We start from the raw sequence: 15,327 nt of genomic DNA on the forward strand, positions 1-15,327 counted from the left end.
GTCCAAATTATTTAGCAAGGTTCCCCACCCTGCCCAGAGGGATAAACTGACAGGTTTTTATTTTTAAATTCAACAAACCCGGTTTCACTTCTAGCTAAATCTGAATACTGGCTTAGTCCGGATTGTTCAAAGAAAAGGAGAAAAGGCAAAGGAGGGAAAAGGAGAGATTGGGATAAAAGGGATGACAGGCGAGGACTGAAAAGGCGCTAGTAGTGCCTGAGGGGAAGAAAGTATCTTTCGAGGGTAGAAATGGATGAGGGAAGATTATGTTTGATAAAAGTTTGAGAGTTCAGATCTCCGTCCGAGCCGACAGGGTGAAGCTTAAGGTCTCAGACACAGGAGTTCTCCGAGGAAATGAAGGAGTCCTGAGTCTCTAAAGTGGGAAAAGTGCCTGAGAGGAGTCGGGGACTGGGTAACATTTATGAACGAACTTCTCATGGGTTCCGGGCCTCTGAAGAGGGCAGAGAGAAGGCGCGGGGGGAGGGGGGAGAGGGGGAGCTGTCCCGGGACCCTGAGGGAAGTGAAAAGAGTAGGGGACGGGGCCGAGGAGTGTCCCCAGCCGCTGAGAGAAGGGCCTCCGGGAAGTGAAGGACTTCTGCCAGTGCTAAAACACCCGAGCACCAATGCTCCGGAGCCCAGGCGGGTAGCAGCCGCGCGCGCGGGCCGGGTGCCCTGGGTTCGTGCCCCACGCGCTCTCTTGGCGTTACCTGAGGCGGGACTGAGCAGCGAGAGGGGTGCCTGCGCAGGCAGGAGGGGGAGGCGAAGGCAAAGAGGGAGCATAGTAGCCCTCACTGCTCGGAGGCGGCAGCGGCTCTTAGCCTGCGGAGGCGGTGGGGGTCCCTCTCGCAGAAGCCGGCGACTCGGCGGGGCCAGCGGCGGCGAAGGGCGAGGAGGCTACGGCCATGACCCCCCCAGTCGGGGTCGCTCCCTCCGCTTGTTCGGCGGGGCCAGGAGGATGATCCGGCCGGAGAAGCAAAGAGGGCAGCTGGGAGCGCCGCTAGGCTCCCTGGCCGCGAGCGACTGAAACGCCTGCCCCGCAGGGCAGGGGAGTTTGGGGCGGGGTTTAGTTAGCCCCGCCCCTCACCTCAAGCCCTCCCTCAGAACAGCCAATCAATCGCTAATCCTTGAAAAAAACGAGCTGGTGAAATTGCCCAATTAGCGCTAGGAATACCACGTGGTATGAGGGCGGGCACAATGGGCGTTCAGAGAAGCCAATCATCAGCCCAAAGCTCCAACTCTGGAGGACTAAGGGAGCCAATAGGAAGAAAGTAGAGGTAAAAACAGAAGAAGCAGTGTGTGGAAAAGGCGGAACCAAGGGCGGAACCAAGGAGGAGGGAGGGAATACACCTGGGGGAAACCCAAGTCCAGGAGCCTCTCAGAGGGCGGGACAGTAAACACAAAATGGGCCAATCAAAATGCCAAACATATAAGCTCTTGGTAATTGATAAAGCCAACAGAAAACGGACTCGACTGGCGCGGCTTTTGGGTTGGAGAAGAAACAGCTGAGTAAGAACTATCTGAGTAGGCAAAAGCTGTATGAACGCAGAGTCCGACAGGATCTCAGTGTAGTGTGGGGAGAGAACTGATGTGAACAAATATTAGCGACTTGAGATAGTAAGAGCAATGAATAGAAATGCTGAGCTAGTAACTCATCTAAACTAAGAGATTCGATTTGGTGAGGGCTTCTTGAAGGAGGGAACCCTTGAGCTGGCTTGAAAACAGGGCAAGGAATAGAATTTTGTTCAGCTGTTCAACAGGTACATATTTCCTCTTGTTTTCCCTATGCCTGAACCTCAAGCAGTCATAATCTCATGCCTGAGCAGATTGGAATAGGATGAGAGCTTCCAGGGGAAAAAAGCAAGTAAAGAAACAAAGGAGTATGGACCTTCTTGCACCAGTGCTCCCTAGGGTTGGAGACCTCCTTTCTGACATCTTTAGGCTTGCCTCCTGCAGGGTCTTCCTGCTGGGTCTTGACAGATGAGTGGAATTTGAATAAGTGGAATGGTGTGCATTCTTGATGGCAATATTGTTTAAGAAAAGGGACTTCCCTCGTGGTCCAGTGGCTAAGATTCCACAACTCATAATGCAGGGGGTCTGGGTTCAATCCCTGATCAGAGAACTAGATCCCGCATCCCACAACTAAGAGTTCCCATGACACAACTAAAGATCTCACTTGACTCAAATAAGACCCACGTACAATCAAGTAATTTTTTTTTTTTTCAAAAGAAATTTAAGCTTCCTAGTTAGGTCAGTGGTAAAGAATTTGCTTCCCAATGCAGGGGATGCAGGTTCATTCCCTGGGTCAGGAAGACCCTCCCTAGAAGAGGAAATGGCAACCCACTCCAGTATTCTTGCCTGGAGAATCTCATGGACAGAGGAGCCTAGCAGGCTACAGTCCATGGGGTCCCAAAGAGTTGGACACGACTGAGCACGCACACTGTGAGTTAGGAGATAAGAATGGAGAAAAAGTTTAAATGTGAGTTCAGTTTAAGTGCCAGACATGTCCTTTCTTTTTTATGCTGTGAGAATTATCAAAGGTTCTTTAGTAGGAGAGTACCTTAACAGGATATTGTTATAGAAAGATGGATAGCTCACAGGATCTCTAAAGGGAGAAAAGAGATCAACAACATTGGCCCAGTTTCCTTGGCCAAAAGCCTTTTCTGTATCATTCTTCTGGCAACAAATCATGTGCTGCCACCTGGTGACAGTTCAAATACCATTGTTCCACATTGCTATTGCAGCCCTGGCACCCTTACAAACCTGTCTTCCACAGACATTGATAAATAAACAGAGCACTGGTAGCAAGTAGATTAAATAATATCATTATGCCAGATGTATCACCTCCCCACTGAAAGATGTAAAACACAGGGTTTCTTTGCCTGCTTCAGTAGGAAGATGAGCCTTGATGGGAAGGTTTGGGGGGTTTGAACAGCTTATATTTGACCCAGGTCTGATTTTTGTCATTCCACTCTCATTAATCTCCCTAATGCTGAAGGGAAAGAAACCCTGAGGATTGCCTTATAGCTATTCAGGTGTCAGAGGCCCACTCTTCATGACTTGTCTGCTAGTTAACTCAGGGCCTTGAATATACCCCATAACAGGAGATAGTTCCTGCCCTCCTCACCTCAGCCTTTTATTATATTTCAGATAACTGTCTCCTCTTCCTAGCTAGATTGAGCTAAGAGCTGGGAGTCCACTGCACACTTTTGTTGTTGTTCAGTAGCTAAGTCTTGTCTGACTCTGCAACACCATGGACTGCAGCACACCAGGCTTCCCTGTCCTTCACCATCACCTGGAGTTTGCTCAAACACATGTCCATTGAGTCAGGAATGCCATCCAAACATCTCATCCTTTGTCGCCCTCTTCTCCTGCCTTCAGTTTTTCCCAACATCAGGGTCTTTTCCAATGAGTTGGCTCTTCACATCAGGTGGCCAAAGTATTGGAGCTTCAGTTTCAGCATCCGTTTCTGCCCTGCTCACCCCCAGCCTTTTATTGTGCTTTTATTTCAGGTAACTGTCTCCTCTTCCCAGCTAGATTGAGCTAAGAGCTGGGAGTCCACTGCACATCTTAGCTCAGGACAAATACATACCAGGACTGGTATGCATTAAGTTCAAGAAACATCATCCACTTGTGTTAAGCAACTATACTCCACTAAAAATTAATTTAAACAAAGGAATGCCTTTGAGTCAGTTCTAATGAGGTGGATGAACCTAGAACCTATTATACAGAGTGAAGTAAGTCAGAAAGAGAAAGATAAATATCATATTCTAACGCATATATATGGAATCTAGAAAAATGATACTTAAGTATTTACTTACAGGGCATAAATGGAGAAACAGACATAGAGAATAGACTTGGGGAGAGGGAAGGAGAGGGCAGGCTGTATGGAAAGAGTAACATGGAAACTTACATTACCATAGTAAAGACAACGGGAATTTGCTATATGGCTAAGAAAACTCAAACGGGCTCTGCATCAACCTAGAGGGGTGGAATGGGGAGGGAGATGGGAGGGAAGTTCAACAAGGAGGGACTATATGTATACTTATGGCTGATTCATGTTGAGGTTTGACAGAAAACAACAAAATTCTGTAAAGCAATTATCCTTCAATAAAAAATAAATTATAAATGTTACAAAAAAGTTTTAAAAATAAGAAAAATCCACTTAGTGGATAAATAACATTATTTTGGCTATGTTTAGCAGAGGAAGAGACTTCATGAGACCTCAGTGAGATGCTACTACTTCTAGGGAAATCTTGGAATGCACTGTCCAGAATACAAAGCCCAGGTAAGGAAAAAGTAAAGATTCCCTTACCTGCCTAGGAAGACATCCTTTCCAGAGAGCATCCAAGCGGAGGAAGGATCAGAACCAATAGCTAAAAAGCATTTTTTAATATAACAGGAAATATCAGAGTATCTAACTCCTAGTAAGTACTGAATCATAATATTTGTTTCGGTTAATAAATACAGACATGTATATTTACTAGGCTACAATTCAGTCTAAACTATTTTTTTACTAGAGGTCCCAGTCAAAAAATCCTGAAAGCCACTGGATTAAAGGTTGAGGCTGAAAGAACGACCAAAGGGGAAATTGCTACAGAATCACAGCCTGCGCTGCTGAGGATGAAGGGATATAAAGGGGCCAGAGAGAGCCTCAAGAGGCGAAAGCTGAAGGAAAAAAAAAAAAAAAAAAGAGGACTCCTATTGCCCAGGTCAAGGGCCCACCAGAATGTCTTGTCCTCCTCTGCATCCCCACAACAGTACTGCCCCAAGCACTGGCCTACCTCATTCTACCCACCAGACTGGGAGATTCCATCTCCTTCTGTAAGGCTCGGAGAACAGCACTCTGAAAAGGACATTCAGGGACAGCCTCTAGTGGACTGACAAAGTTTATTATCCAGCTGTGTAGTTTTATGGTCTCAGGGAACAGAGCATAAAGCAGACTTGCACGTAGCCTTTCTCGATAAACTTCAAAGCATTCAAGCATAAAATACAGTTCCCACTGCCCAAGACATAACATAGCTTTGGCGAAACTCTAAAGGGAGTCTTATCATGAAACAACAGTCCTTGCTCCCAGAAACAGGTGGTCAGAAGGAAGCCTCTGAATGCTTCAAGGCCAGGCGTATGACCCTTCGTCATCCGTTCCCAGCCTTGGGCACTCAGTGAACGTTTATAACCCTTTGTTATGCTCATTCCAGCTTCCAACCTTCGTCATGAGTGGAGCAAATACATTTTCAGTATTTGCTTAAAGCCTTCCAGCTCCTCCACATCCTTCCAATTTCCACTGAGCACAGGGTCTGTACTCAGAAGATACAATCATAAATGCCAATGAACTTGGATTTCAGAGAGGTGGCAGGAAGCAGTCAAGTAAACAGGAGGAAGACAAGGTACAGCTGAGCCTATCCTATGTGGGTGCTGATTCACAAACACAAGTTCAGTTTAGTCGCTCAGTCGTGTCCGACTCTTTGCGACCCCATGAATCACAGCACACCAGGCCTCCCTGTCCATCACCAACTCCCGGAGTTCACTCAAACTCATGTCCATCAAGTCGGTGATGCCATCCAGCCATCTCATCCTCTGTCATCCCCTTCTCCTCCTGCCCCCAATCCCTCCCAGCATCAGGGTCTTTTCCAATGAGTCAGCTCTTCACATGAGATGGCCAAAGTGTTGGAGTTTCAGCTTCAGCATCAGTCCTTCCAATGAACACCCAGGACTGATCTCCTTTAGGATGGACTGGTTGGATCTCCTTGCAGTCCAAGGGACTCTCAAGAGTCTTCTCCAACACCACAGTTCAAAAGCATCAATTTTTTGGTGCTCAGCCTTCTTCACAGTCCAACTCTCACATTCATACATGACCACTGGAAAAACCATAGCCTTGACTAGATGGACATTTGTTGGCAAATTAATGTCTCTGCTTTTTAATATGCTGTCTAGGTTGGTCATAACTTTCCTTCCAAGGAGTAAGCATCTTTAAATTTCATGGCTGCAATCACCATCTGCAGTGATCTTGGAGCCCAAAAAAATAAAGTCTGACACTGTTTCCCCATCTATTTGCCATGAAGTGATGGAACCAGATGCCATGATCTTAGTTTTCTGAATGTTGAGCTTTAAGCCAACTTTTTCACTCTCCTCTTTCACTTTCATCAAGAGGCTCTTTAGTTCCTCTTCACTTTCTGCCATAAGGGTGGTGTCATCTCAGGGAGGGTTAAACCATTTTATTGCAATTGCCAGACAGGGATGGACAGGCAGTGACAAGCCTCAGTAGGGAGGTCAAACAGCAACTAGATCAAGAGGGGAGGGGCAGGCAACTCAGAAACAGGACCTTGGAGGGGAAGGTGAGCAAAGAAGACTTCATCCTACTACATTACAAGTCCTTACAGGTCACTTAGGAGTATCTTGGGGCCCTTAAAGAATAGGTCCTCTTGCGCAAGGCTCTGGGCCTGGAGCTGAAAGCTGCTGGGCTCCGGGTTAGAAAGGGTATGCCTCTGGAGATCTATGAGGAGAAGAAGGAAAAAAAGAACAAATCATCAGCAAGCACTGTGTTACACACAGACCTAGACTTGGGCCCTGTTGGGGAGGGGCATACAGGCATGATGGGATAAGGAGCGACAGAGGTTGATGGATTTCCAAAGAAAGAGGCAGAGACCCCATTCTATCCAGTGTCAAACAATTAGGCAGCTGGCATCCAGGCACCACTCAGATTCAGCCTCCTGCCTTACCCTCACCTAGCTTCCTTAAAAGTTCCCAGCTACTGTTACTGTCCAGAAGCCTGACTTCAGAGCTAGATGAAGAAAGCGACATGGCGAAGGTAGGCAGTCTGGGCAGCTTAGATTGAAGGACATGAACGGAAGTCCTGCAAAGGGGAAACAATCAGAGGTAGACATGGTGACAGTGGGTTAAAGGGGCCCTCCCAGCACAGACCTGACCTGTCCCTGAGGCTAGGATTCCAGTCTCCCCCCTTTATCCTCTAAATACAGAGATACCTCAGAGACACTGTGTCAAATAAAGAAAATGTGCAGTACTGCCCATATAGGCTATAACCCCCTACCATACCTTCCGTACCAGCTCATGTCAAATCTGAGATAGCTGCACTTTGGTCCCCAATGCCTGGCCTCTGTGAGCCAAATCCTTTCCACAGCCATAAGCACCCACATCCCCTCACCTGAGGAGGTCATGCTCCTGCCGGGCATCTTGGACCTCTGTTCTGACAGCCTCCAGGGTGTGACCTTTGCCATCCTGGCCACTTTGCAGCTGATCCAACATCTGCCATACCATAGGGTCAGGTAGAACCAAACCTCTACCTCTCCAGGAGGAGCACCTGCCTCCCCATGATTAGCCTCTTGAGCCCACTTGGAGCCCTCATGCGGACAAAGATAGTTTCTTGTGTCCTTTAGCAGAGGGCTTGGGAAGAAGAGCTTTGGAGGGAGGTGGAGTCAGCACAAGGAAGAGATGGAAACAGATAGGAGTAGGAGAGGGTATCCTGGCCTGCCCGCAAATCAGGATAGATAGAGAAAGGAAGGGGCCTCCAAAGGGAGAGATGAACAGATAGGTCTGATCCTGGTCCTACCTTCCAGCTGCAGGCCTGAGCTTGCCGCCTCTCAGTTATCTGTTTCAGTAGCAGCTCCTGGTGCTGGCCTGCAGATGAGAGAAAATGTGAGGGAACGTCTCCAACTTCCTTCCTTCCCCTTCCCTGCCTTGCGCCCAGCCTGGCACTGAAAACAGACAGATACATTCTGGTCCAGCTACTGGGCAGTTTCCAAGCTGACTGGAGAGACACACTCACACCATATGAGAAAAGACAAAATACTTGGCCAGGTTTCTGGGTAGCTCAAGCTGTCAAAGGTATGGTCATTTATTAGGAAAGCAAGAAGGCTTTTCAGAAAAGGGAACAGGTGAATTCATACGCACCCTCAATCTTTTACTCACTCAGCTGGTCCCGTAGCAACTTTAGTTCCTCCCGAAGAATCTGGGACTCCTCGCACAGCAGTTGCCGCCTTCAGGGATAATAGCAATGTCATTCTAAAGCCAGTTAACAAGCCTAGAGGAGGCTACCAGAGTACCAGGAGTTCAGGGCTGAAGAAGGCAAGGTTTTGCCCATCACTTACTCATTCTGAAGCTCTTCGTGAAGGCCACTGGTGGCACTGCACTTCTGTGCTCCTGTCTGTATTTGGGCTCGGGCCTGTTCCTGCACTTGGCTTCGAAGGCCCTGCAGTTCCCTTCTCATCTCTTCCAGAAGTTGCTCCAGGAGAAGGACTCTTTGCTCTGGGCCGCCCTGCAGCAACCTTAGTGATGCTACAGTGAGACAAGTAGGGGATCAGCCCCCTAAGAACTTCACACACGAGCCTGTAGACTCCACTTGCAAATCAAGACACAAGTGCACAGACAACAGAAGAGCCACAAAATGTGCATACACATTTGAGGCTATGTATATGAAGAAAAGAACGATCAGATACCTTCCAGGGCAGAGATCTGGTACTTCTGCTGCTCTCGCTCTTCCAGCAGGCCCTGGACAGCCTGCCGTAGTGCTTCAGTCACCTACCCAGGCAGAAAAACCCCATGAGCTCCCCAAGCACTGGTAACCTCATCCCACACTCACACAAACCCCAAATATACACACCTCAGGAGTCCATGCCTCACCTGAGCCTGGGATCGAAGCTTGGATCGTAGAATAGTAACTTCATCCCAGAGAGAAGATGTACTGTGGGCCTCAGCCCAGTTTAGCCTCTCTGGAAATACAGGAGCCTCTAGAGCCCAAGCCTTTTGAGCTTGGATTCCTGACTGAGTAGGCAAGTGATGAGGGGAAATCCAAGTCCCAGCCAGGTCTCCTGCTGAGGGAAAAAGGAAGAGACGAGTGCAAAGCCCGTTAGGCGGAGGAGGGAACAGACGTTTCTTTTTTTTTTTTTTCAGATGTTTCTTCAGGAAAAGAAAAAGTTGGTATTTGGAAGGAACAGTGGATAACACTGGAAAGAAAGGCTGAGGGACAATATTTACCCCCGGTAGAGACTCCAAGTGGATACAGCCGTTGCTAAAAAGAAACAAATGCACAGGCCAATGAGTTCTGTTTTGCAATCTATTAACCCACATCCCCTAAACAGGGGGCGCGGGACTCAGGCGCCCCCTCACCTTAATCCTGCTCACATTTCGGTCCGTAGCATTGAGAAGCGCGTCGAGCTGCTCAGACCAGCTCAGGCTCCTACTCATAGCCTGCGGCAGGGGTCTGGCTCCCTGGCGTCTTGTGCCCTTGCTCCCCACACTGTGGACACCAAAGACACAGCCCCGGGAAGACCACAACGTAAGCTCTAAAGAGGTGAGTGGAGGGATGCAATACTAAAGGTAAGGAAGCAATAATCAGACCAAAACTGAGCTTCTGGGACTAGTCGGGGGAGTGGCTTCCTTGCGGAACTAGGGGAAAAGCGGGATGCCCTGATAAACAGATATCAATTGGGAATTTAAGATGCTGAATCTTGGTTTAGACTCACAACTCTGGCGCCATAACACCGAAACTGTGCCAGTGACCACTACCGCCGCCCAGTTCAAACCTTATGGTAGGCCAGGACTGGCCTCTGCGGCGCCACTTGGGAAATTGAGTTCGCCTCTATTGGAGACAACCGGCGATGGAAGCTACCGAACTACGTTTCCCTGGAAGCAACACGCGCAATACAGTGCCCCCCTCACCGTGAAGCTTGCCGGGAAACCGAGTTTTTCTGCTTCTGTAGTTGATGCCTCTACGAACTGAATGAACTACATGTCCCAGGATGCGTCGCGCAGAGACGACACAGTCCCGCAGCTGATCCCCGTAGCTCTAGGGAAATGGAGTCCAAGCTGTCTCAAAGCGTAAAGTCCCGAGTAACCTTGAGACTCCATTCCCCAGCAGGCTCAGTGTGTAACGTGCACTATGGAGCCGCTAGTCGCAGAGCTGAAGCAGAAGATTGAGGACACGTTGTGCCCTTTTGGCTTCGAAGTTTACCCCTTCCAGGTTGGTTTATCCCTGCTGCGGTGCTAGGGCGAAGCGTATGGATGGCGTCGGTGCCGCTGACCTGGGGCCCGTGAATTTTCTGATCTTTCTCGAGCTCCTCTGGCCGCGTGTCCGTTTGATTGTCCAGACAGGGCGCTTGGGCTAAATGGGTAGAGCAGCGTTGCAGGTGTGTTCTTTTGTTGTTATTGTTCAGTCGCTCAGTCGTGTCCGACTCTGTGATCCCATGGACTGCCCCACTGCCAGGTTTCCCTGTCCATCAACAGCTCCCGGAGCTTGCTCAAACTCATGTCCATTGAGTCGGTGATGCCATCCAACCATCTCGTCCTCTGTCGTCCCCTTCTCCTCCTGCCTTCAGTCTTTCCCAACATAAGAGTCTTTGTAATGAGTCATCTCTTTTACCCTCCTACAATGCTGTATTGATGAGTGGGAGACAATGTGATCCAGTAACCTTGTGGTTCTGTCACCTAGGTAATTTAGAGGAAGAAGGGGATCTGTGAAGCCAGAGTCACTTTGGAAGCTTCCTGAAGGAGTTTAGGAGAGGGCAAGGTCTGGGAATGTTTGTATGGCTCATGAGCAAAGGGCATTCTGGATGTTGAACAAGCAAACAGTTGGCTTGGTTGTTCAATCTACCTGTGAAAGGTTACATTCATGATGTTGCCAATCCATCAATGCTGGGCTGGGTTTAGAAACTGTACACTGGCCTGACGCAGAAGTCTGGCATCAGGACCTACCCTTATTCACATAGGTCCATCTCCCCCCACATCCAATGCCGTCTGCACTGAGCCCTGTGCTTAGTGCAGGGCTAAATCAACTCAACCTGAGCCTTTTGCCTGATGCTTAAGAGGCCACCCTTTCCACTTCCCACTGAGTGGCATACAGCAATGCTGGAAGAGGATTATAGATGAAGAGGTAGTTGGGTCTAGCCTCAGAGAGGCTTCCCTGGAAAAAATGGAGTTGAGCTATATATGAAAAGATAGATTGGAAGGAAGGAGGGTCATGTATATCTCAAATATCAGAAATAGCTTGAGTAAAGGTATGGAGGTAATGTTGGATGGCAGGTGTGGGAGAGATTGGAGATGCCTGTCTGATATAATCAAGACGACCTTGGTAGTAGGAGCTGTGGTATTGAACAGTGTGCCATTTACAGCCCTGCCAGTCATCCTATGTTCCTACTTCTCTCACCTTCCCAGCGCCACATAGTCATCCACAGCGATCTTTAGGAATCTGTCTCCTAAATCGGTTTCCTAAATTCAACCTATCTATTGTATGGATGTGAGAGTTGGACTGTGAATAAGGCTGAGCGCTGAAGAATTTATGCTTTTGAACTGCGGTGTTGGAGAAGACTCTTTGAGAGTCCCTTGGACTGCAAGGAGATCCAACCAGTCTATTCTGAAGGAGATCAGCCCTGGGATTTCTTTGGAAGGAATGATGCTAAAGCTGAAGCTCCAGTACTTTGGCCACCTCACGCGAAGAGTTGACTCATTGGAAAAGACTTTGATGCTGGGAGGGATTGGGGGCAGGAGGAGAAGGGGACGACAGAGGATGAGATGGCTGGATGGCATCACTGACTCGATGGACCTGAGTCTGAGTGAACTCCGGGAGTGGGTGATGGACAGGAAGGCCCAGTGTGTTGCGATTCAGGGGGTCGCAAAGAGTCGGACATGACTGAGCGACTGAACTGAACTGAACTGAATGCTCTGGTTCAGCCCACTATTAGTCATTTGGATTTCTGCAGTAACTTCCTTGCTGTCACTTTGCCTCTGTTCCTTCCTCTACCCTGCAGCCAGGTTGATCTAAAATTGATCATGTCAGTTTTCTTCTTAAATCTTCAATGGCTAACCCCTCACTGTCAGCAAATTAGACCCATATTCCTTCAATTGGTATTCAAAGCCAGTCACAGTCTCACTCTTACTGATCTCTCCAGCCTTCTCTCCCTCTGCTCCCCTCCACAGATGCTTCATTTCTATCAAACTAGACGATTTGCTGTTCTCCCAAGTATGCTTTGCATTTTTTGCCTCTTTGTTTATGCTGGGACCTGTTTAAAACACACACCAGATTCTCCCTCTCCACCTCAGCCTGTAAGTTACCTTCCCAGCCATCAAGACTCAGCTTCCAAGAAGCCTTTTCTAATTTCAGAGGACCTTCATTGGCCCTGTTATTGCACTAACCACAGTACAATCAATTTCTTTTTTCTTAGTTGTTTATGAATTCTTTGCCTCTCTATTGTAACTCTGTCAAATGAGTCCCCCACAAACATATCACACAGCATCAGGAGAATTTCATTGTTTGAATAAGAAGGAAGCTGGACAAGATGCATGAAACCTTGAATGCCAGGCCAAGGTGTGGGCCTGGCTAAGGCCTAAGTTGGCCCTCTTGTGTGGCCTAAATTATCTCTCTGTTCCAGGTGGCATGGTACAATGCACTCCTGCCTCCAGCCTTCCACCTGCCCCTGCCAGGACCTACACTGGCCTTCCTGGTACTCAGCACACCTGCCATGTTTGACCGGGCCCTCAAGCCCTTCCTGCAGAGCCGCCACCTCCAACCACTGACTGACCCTGTGGACCAGTGTGTGGCCTATCACCTGGGCCGAGTTAGAGAGGTGAGCAAGGCTGGCTATAGCCTCACCCAGCTTCCAAACCTGCATCTGCTTCCAGTTCCTCTAAACTCAGTATAGAATCTAGACCTAGGACAAGGAGCCACTTCCCCGGCAGAAGGCTATCCTAAAGCCAGCCTTGACTTTGTGATTTCTCCCCATTCTGCCTTCTCATCTCAGGTTTAGCCACCCCCTCTAGCCAACCAGGTCTGAAATGGATCAATCTCACCCTTCACTGATGGGCAACTTGATGAGCAGACTTCCCTTGACTGCCAAGTGAAATAAGAATAAGCCCCAAAATTCCCCATGCATCTCCCACCTGTCTCTGCCCTAGACCTGGGAGCCTTATGGGGTCTTTTGAGGACAGAACAGGACTCCTGAACTACATACTTTACACATATACATAAATACGTATACATACACTGGGTCTCCCCAAAGCTGGACCGTCTTCCTCCGCACTGGGCCTCTGGAGGCCAGAGCCATAACAGAGGTTTCTGAACAATCCTAAACAGAACTATCATTTTCTTCACACTGGAGCCTCCAGTCCCACTCCAAGTTTAAGGTCATGTTTTCCCTTTAAACATGACTTCTAAGGACAGGGCCATGTTAACACAACTGAAGGCTCTGTTGAACATGATCATGATTCCTATTGTGGTACAAGTCTTCATCTTATCTTCTATCCCAGAGCTTCCCAGAGCTGCAGATAGAAGTCATCGCTGACTACGAGGTACACCCCAACCGGCGCCCCAAGATCCTGGCCCAGACAGCAGCCCATGTAGCAGGGGCTGCTTACTACTACCAGCGACAGGACGTGGAGTCTGACCCTTGGGGGACCCAGGTCAGAGGGCAAGTATGAGCAAGTAGGGGCTGAGAAAGGAAATGAAATAAAATTCCATCAAAATTCCAAGTCCCAGGAATTCCCTGGTGGTCTAGTGGTTAGGATTGCAGGTTTTCACCGCGATGGTCCCGGTTCAGTCCATCATTAGAGAACTGAAATCCTGTTAACCACGTGGCACAGTGAAAAAAAAAATTCAAGTCCCATTCTTCCACCTTCCCTGGGTAAAGGAATTGCTGGGCACAGTCCAGGACAAGAGTGCACCATGGTCAATGATCCAGTTCCATGATATGTCTACTTGCAGACACATCAGGTCAGAAAAAGTGAGGTGTTAGTCACTTAGTTTTGTCAAACTCTTTGCTTTGCGATCCCACTAGGCTCCTGTACACAGAATTCTCTGGGCAATACTAGATAGAGTGGGTTACTGTTCCTTTCCCCAGGGGATCTTCCCAATCAAACCCAGGGATTAAACCCGTCTCCTTCACTGGCTGGCAGTTTACCATCTGAGCCACCAGGGACCGGGTTAGAGAACTAGTCTGTTATTCTTTGTGACAGAATGGAGCAGGTAGAGCTGCGATTAAACCCACGGTGCGACTGGGAAGCTGAGGCTCAGCTTAAGGAAACTCTCCCTGAGGTCAGTGACTTCGTGAAAAGTTGACTGAGTAAGGGAGCCCAGCCAAGACTGACAGAAGTTCACGTGTGTATATGCAGCGCAGCTTGTGGGATCTTAGTTCTTTGACCAAAGATAGAACCTGGGACCTTGGCAGTGAGAGTGTGGAGTCCTAAGCATTGGACCACCAGGGAATTCCCTGACAGGCTCACATGTAGCATCATTGTCTGTTGAATGAGAAGTGAACTAGCTTGCATTGATGGTAGTTATTGGTGCCTAGGACCACCATGACCTTGCTTTCTTTTTACCCTCTCCCTAGCACATAGCAGGTGTGTGCATACATCCCAGATTTGGGGGCTGGTTTGCCATCCGAGGGGTGGTGCTGCTGCGAGGAATAGAGGTGCCGAATCTGCCACCCACAAAGCCCGTTGACTGTGTACCCACAAGAGCTGACCGCATCACCCTGCTCGAACGCTTCAATTTCCATTGGCGTGACTGGACTTACCGGGATGCTGTGACACCTCAGGAGCGTTACTCGGAAGAGCAGAAGGCGTACTTTTCCACTCCTCCTGCCCAACGCTTGGCCTTACTGGGCTTGCCTCAGCCCTCAGAGGAGCCTAGCTCTCCATCCCAAGAGCTTCACTTCACTACACTCTTACCCAAGAAGCCTCAGAATCCCAGAAGAGGCTGGCTCAGTCCCACAGTTTCCCCACCTATATCCCCTGGACCCTGATACCTTCCCTGCCCGTGGGATCCTCATTTAGGGCAGTGGCACCTGTTAAAAGACTTTTACGCTACTATTAATATTTCACCAGGTTAGAAACTTATTTTGAGTATAAAATGATTATTTTTGATAAAGAATTCTAGTAGAGATCTTAAATGAAAATAACAAGGCTCAGGAAAGTTTGGTTAAGACCAAAGTAGATCCAGATCTCGCACCTGCCTTGGAATGTGGGATTGCTACCTGTTACCATTTCTCTGCAGTGCTTCAAAATGCTGCCTGTTACAGGGTGTGAGGAGGACTATCCCCTCAATAATACCTGCTTCATAGGGTTATCATGGTGACTGAATAAATGTGAAATTGCTTAGCATACAGTAAGCTGTTGTTGAAGGCCCTGGGAATCCTGTACTACTGCCCACAGGTAGGCTGGGCTAGTGGTGGGGTGTGGTATCCGGGAGGGCACATACTAAAGGATCTTCAGTTGTAAATCTGCCCTAACCTTGGGCCCAGGAAGAATCCACCTTCACCCCATTGACAACCCTCCCTCAGAACACAGATATGAATGAGAACAAGTTCAAAGTGAGTGAAGTCGCTC

The 15,327-nt window shown here is 48.5% G+C and overlaps 3 protein-coding genes across 9 annotated transcripts in view; 1 reads left to right on the top strand and 2 right to left on the bottom strand.

The window, feature by feature from the left end:
• TESK2 (testis associated actin remodelling kinase 2) overlaps window positions 1-1,061 on the bottom strand; it is a 141,134-nt gene extending 140,073 nt beyond the window's left edge. For 5 of the 6 annotated variants that reach the window (XM_069589553.1, XM_069589544.1, XM_069589521.1 and 2 more), the window contains exon 1: window positions 708-1,058. The gene's annotated coding sequence lies outside the window, so the exon portion shown is untranslated. Of the gene's footprint in view, window positions 1-707 lie in introns of all 6 variants that reach the window. The other variant, XM_069589539.1, reaches the window with a different exon arrangement.
• A 3,809-nt stretch (window positions 1,062-4,870) lies between these two features.
• On the bottom strand, window positions 4,871-9,541 carry CCDC163 (CCDC163 homolog). Of its 2 annotated transcripts, XM_069590050.1 has the most exons (12): window positions 9,477-9,541; window positions 9,121-9,250; window positions 8,989-9,022; window positions 8,635-8,825; window positions 8,451-8,532; window positions 8,103-8,289; window positions 7,924-7,991; window positions 7,565-7,632; window positions 7,160-7,260; window positions 6,717-6,850; window positions 6,376-6,490; window positions 4,871-6,278 (listed from the first exon to the last, which is right to left on the bottom strand). In XM_069590050.1, the coding sequence occupies exons 1-12, from the start codon at window positions 9,488-9,490 to the stop codon at window positions 6,203-6,205; spliced, it is 1,200 nt and encodes a 399-aa protein (XP_069446151.1). In that variant the 5' UTR covers window positions 9,491-9,541; the 3' UTR covers window positions 4,871-6,202. The 2 variants fall into 2 exon arrangements, with proteins under 2 accessions (XP_069446151.1, XP_069446142.1); XM_069590041.1 differs by lacking the exon at window positions 9,477-9,541 and having other exon boundaries at window positions 6,723-6,850; window positions 8,635-9,172.
• A 162-nt stretch (window positions 9,542-9,703) lies between these two features.
• MMACHC (metabolism of cobalamin associated C) lies at window positions 9,704-15,102 on the top strand. Its single transcript, XM_069590180.1, has 4 exons — window positions 9,704-9,973; window positions 12,378-12,572; window positions 13,252-13,404; window positions 14,331-15,102. The coding sequence occupies exons 1-4, from the start codon at window positions 9,893-9,895 to the stop codon at window positions 14,742-14,744; spliced, it is 843 nt and encodes a 280-aa protein (XP_069446281.1). The 5' UTR covers window positions 9,704-9,892; the 3' UTR covers window positions 14,745-15,102.
• Window positions 15,103-15,327: the final 225 nt, after the last annotated feature.

Source organism: Ovis canadensis, chromosome 1, assembly GCF_042477335.2.
Source record: "Ovis canadensis isolate MfBH-ARS-UI-01 breed Bighorn chromosome 1, ARS-UI_OviCan_v2, whole genome shotgun sequence".
Lineage (NCBI taxonomy): Eukaryota > Metazoa > Chordata > Mammalia > Artiodactyla > Bovidae > Ovis > Ovis canadensis.

Bases quoted from the DNA above. Each gene is read 5' to 3' on its own strand.
- CCDC163 (XM_069590041.1), bottom strand. From the start codon at position 9,081: ATGTGGGTTAATAGATTGCAAAACAGAACTCATTGGCCTGTGCATTTG. The intron at 7,992-8,102 runs GTAAGTGATGGG...TTATCCCTGAAG, and splicing joins CACGAAGAGCTTCAGAATGA to GCGGCAACTGCTGTGCGAGG. The intron at 7,261-7,564 runs GTAGGACCAGGA...ATGGTATGGCAG, and splicing joins CTCAGGCCTGCAGCTGGAAG to ATGTTGGATCAGCTGCAAAG.
- MMACHC (XM_069590180.1), top strand. From the start codon at position 9,893: ATGGAGCCGCTAGTCGCAGAGCTGAAGCAGAAGATTGAGGACACGTTG. The intron at 12,573-13,251 runs GTGAGCAAGGCT...CTTCTATCCCAG, and splicing joins ACCTGGGCCGAGTTAGAGAG to AGCTTCCCAGAGCTGCAGAT. The intron at 13,405-14,330 runs GTCAGAGGGCAA...CCCTCTCCCTAG, and splicing joins CTGACCCTTGGGGGACCCAG to CACATAGCAGGTGTGTGCAT.